The sequence below is a fragment of the Hermetia illucens genome, chromosome 1, assembly GCF_905115235.1.
Source record: "Hermetia illucens chromosome 1, iHerIll2.2.curated.20191125, whole genome shotgun sequence".
NCBI lineage: Eukaryota > Metazoa > Arthropoda > Insecta > Diptera > Stratiomyidae > Hermetia > Hermetia illucens.
In genome coordinates this window covers 221,060,877-221,063,539 of record NC_051849.1, presented here as the reverse complement: position 1 = coordinate 221,063,539, position 2,663 = coordinate 221,060,877, and the positions used below count along the sequence as shown (strand labels likewise).

The 2,663-nt window shown below is 40.2% G+C and overlaps 1 protein-coding gene across 1 annotated transcript; it reads left to right on the top strand.

The window, feature by feature from the left end:
* Positions 1–1,140: 1,140 nt before the first annotated feature.
* Positions 1,141–1,742, top strand: LOC119660587. Its single transcript, XM_038069256.1, has 2 exons — positions 1,141–1,291; positions 1,354–1,742. The coding sequence occupies exons 1-2, from the start codon at positions 1,285–1,287 to the stop codon at positions 1,659–1,661; spliced, it is 315 nt and encodes a 104-aa protein (XP_037925184.1). The 5' UTR covers positions 1,141–1,284; the 3' UTR covers positions 1,662–1,742.
* Positions 1,743–2,663: the final 921 nt, after the last annotated feature.

The following is a 2,663-nucleotide window of genomic DNA, read 5'->3' as shown; positions in this document are numbered from 1 at the left end:
AGGACAGAGGACAGAGGACAAAGGAGAGAGGAGAGAGGACACAGGATAGAGGACTGAGGACAGAGGACAGATTACAGCGGACAGAGGACGGAGGACAGAGGACAGAGGACACAGGACAGAGGACAGAGGACAGAGGACTGAGGACAGAGGACAGAGGACAGAGGACAGAGGACAGAGGATAGAGGACAGAGGACAGAGGACAGAGGACAGAGGACAGAGGACAGAGAACAGAGGACAGAGGACGGAGAACAGAGGACAGAGGACAGAGGACAGAGGACAGAGGACAGAGGACAGAGAACAGAGGACAGAGGACGGAGGACAGAGGACAGAGGACAGAGGACAGAGGACAGAGGACAGAGGACAGAGGACACTGGACAGAAGACTGAGGACTGAGGACAGAGAACAGAGGACAGATGACAGGGGACAGAGAACAGAGGACAGAGGACAGAGGACAGAGGACAGAGGACAGAGGACACAGGACACAGGACACAGGACACAGGACACAGGACAGAGGACAGGGGACGTCCTTCTAAAGGTATATGCTTGTCATTTGTTATTGAGCCATGCTTGGCCTTCAGTGGTGTTCATGGCAGAATACCAAAGGCTAGGTAGCGGCTTAAGTCACTTTCATGATATTGAATACAAGAACTTTGTACTTTTGGGCATTTAACTCATCCTAAAGTATTAATGTTTGGATACAATGTCAAAGTTAGATTTTTTAACCAACAGAACAATATATTATATAATGATTTTCGTTTAGATTGGAGCCATCTTCTTCAGATTAGTACTGTCAAAATGAATCATTTCTAACAGTTAGTCACTAGGCCACGAGCAACTGTAATTATCTATTGGTAATACCCACTTTAGCTATTTTTTTAAATTTAATTTAACTGTCTTATGATTCTATTGTTTTTATTTACTTGAAAATTTTACGGAAATACCTCATTTGTCTGCTTTGCCATTCATGAATCTTCTATTATCAATTTTAAAGTAAATCCATTAAATAGAAGACAGCTTAAGACTATACAATTTCACATATAAAGAAGTTCCGATATATCACGGATTTTATTATTTAAGTAAAAATAGATATTCTGTATCGTAATTAAATTTTACAACAGATAACATGACAGTTTTGATGATTTTCAGGAAGATAACTTATTTTATTTCTATTGGTATAAAAATGTATATAAAACAGAATGTCAAGTATTTTTGTTTATTGTGATCTGGTCATCATAAGTAACGCGATTTATTTTCATATCTGCGAAATCATTTATCCAGAATAAAATGAAAGGTACTTTTTCATCTATTTATAAATACAATAATTATTGATTTGAAATTAATTAATTAAATTAGGGTTCATATTTTTTGCTTTGGTGATTGTGGCACTCTATGGGTGTGCTGATGCTTTCCCGCAAAATCTAAAACATAGCGATAAAACTGTGCATGTGGTTGGAACCCAATCAGATAATGATGCTGCCGGCAAAGTAATCAAATCTATTCCCCCTGTTGTGGTCCTTCCAACCTTCGGTGGAATAGGTGAGCAACCAGAAGCTTTGAAGTCTGACCAATCAACTCAGAATATTATCAAATCAAAAGTTGGCACAGCTATAGCTGCAATTGGGGGCAGTGTTTATTATGAAATTGAGGGCCTTCGTCCTTGAATGAATCATTTTTGTTACTAATATGAAAAATCAGAACTGCGATTATAAAAATAAAATGTATAAGCAATTAAGATAAAATTATGTTTGTTTTTTAATAAGAAATCTTAACTCTGGAAAAATATCAACTAGTTGAATCCAGTTTGTTTGTCCAACAGGAAAACACCTGGAATATCACAATTCAAACATATATAATTTACGAATGTTCGGGATGGGAACATGTCTTACAAATGTTTGTACACGTACGAATCTTCTTTTTCTTCAGCCTTTGTCCCGTTCACAAGCGGGGTCGGCTCGTTGGGATCGCATTCGCCATTTGGCCCTATCAAATGCCTGATCTGGATGCAGCGTATCAAGCCATCGATGTTCAGACCAATCTTGGCAGTTTTTAAACGATCGATGCAATATCCTATCGCGGATATCCTAATTTCGGATGTGATCAAAACGTGTCATGCCACTAGTCCAACGCAACATCTTCGTCTCCATTACCGCAAGACGCCGTTCATTGTCTTTTATAGTCGACCAATACCCAGAACCATAGAGAGCGACATTACAACTGGCGCCCCACGTGGGGCCCAACATTTCCTGGATTCAGGCTTAATTTATTATTTACAGGTTTCCTGAATCAAGTGAAAGATAGCCTATTCCGGCTCACAACTTCGTTTGGTGGTGTCGGATAGAGAATCAATAGATTCTCAATATTGTTCCCGGGTAGGCTCCACGTACACTTGTCTTCAGATTTCTAGTTTTAGGTTTCACGCCTTTTTCCCCGGAAGCAAGTGTTCCTAAGCCTCAATTTCCTTTCCCACCTTGTAACGTAGAGTTTCCTGTCCTATCCTTGGTAGAATACCATAAGAGCTAGTCGTTTGTTGTGTTTGTCTTGAGACTTAACGTCTCGTAGGTGATTGCCTCCCAGAAGTCTCTGGATCTACGGGCCTTTGCGGCTATAAGCTGAAAGGTATTGCCGTCCGAGCTTCTGAGGAGTGTCCTTCCCTACCTTTATGT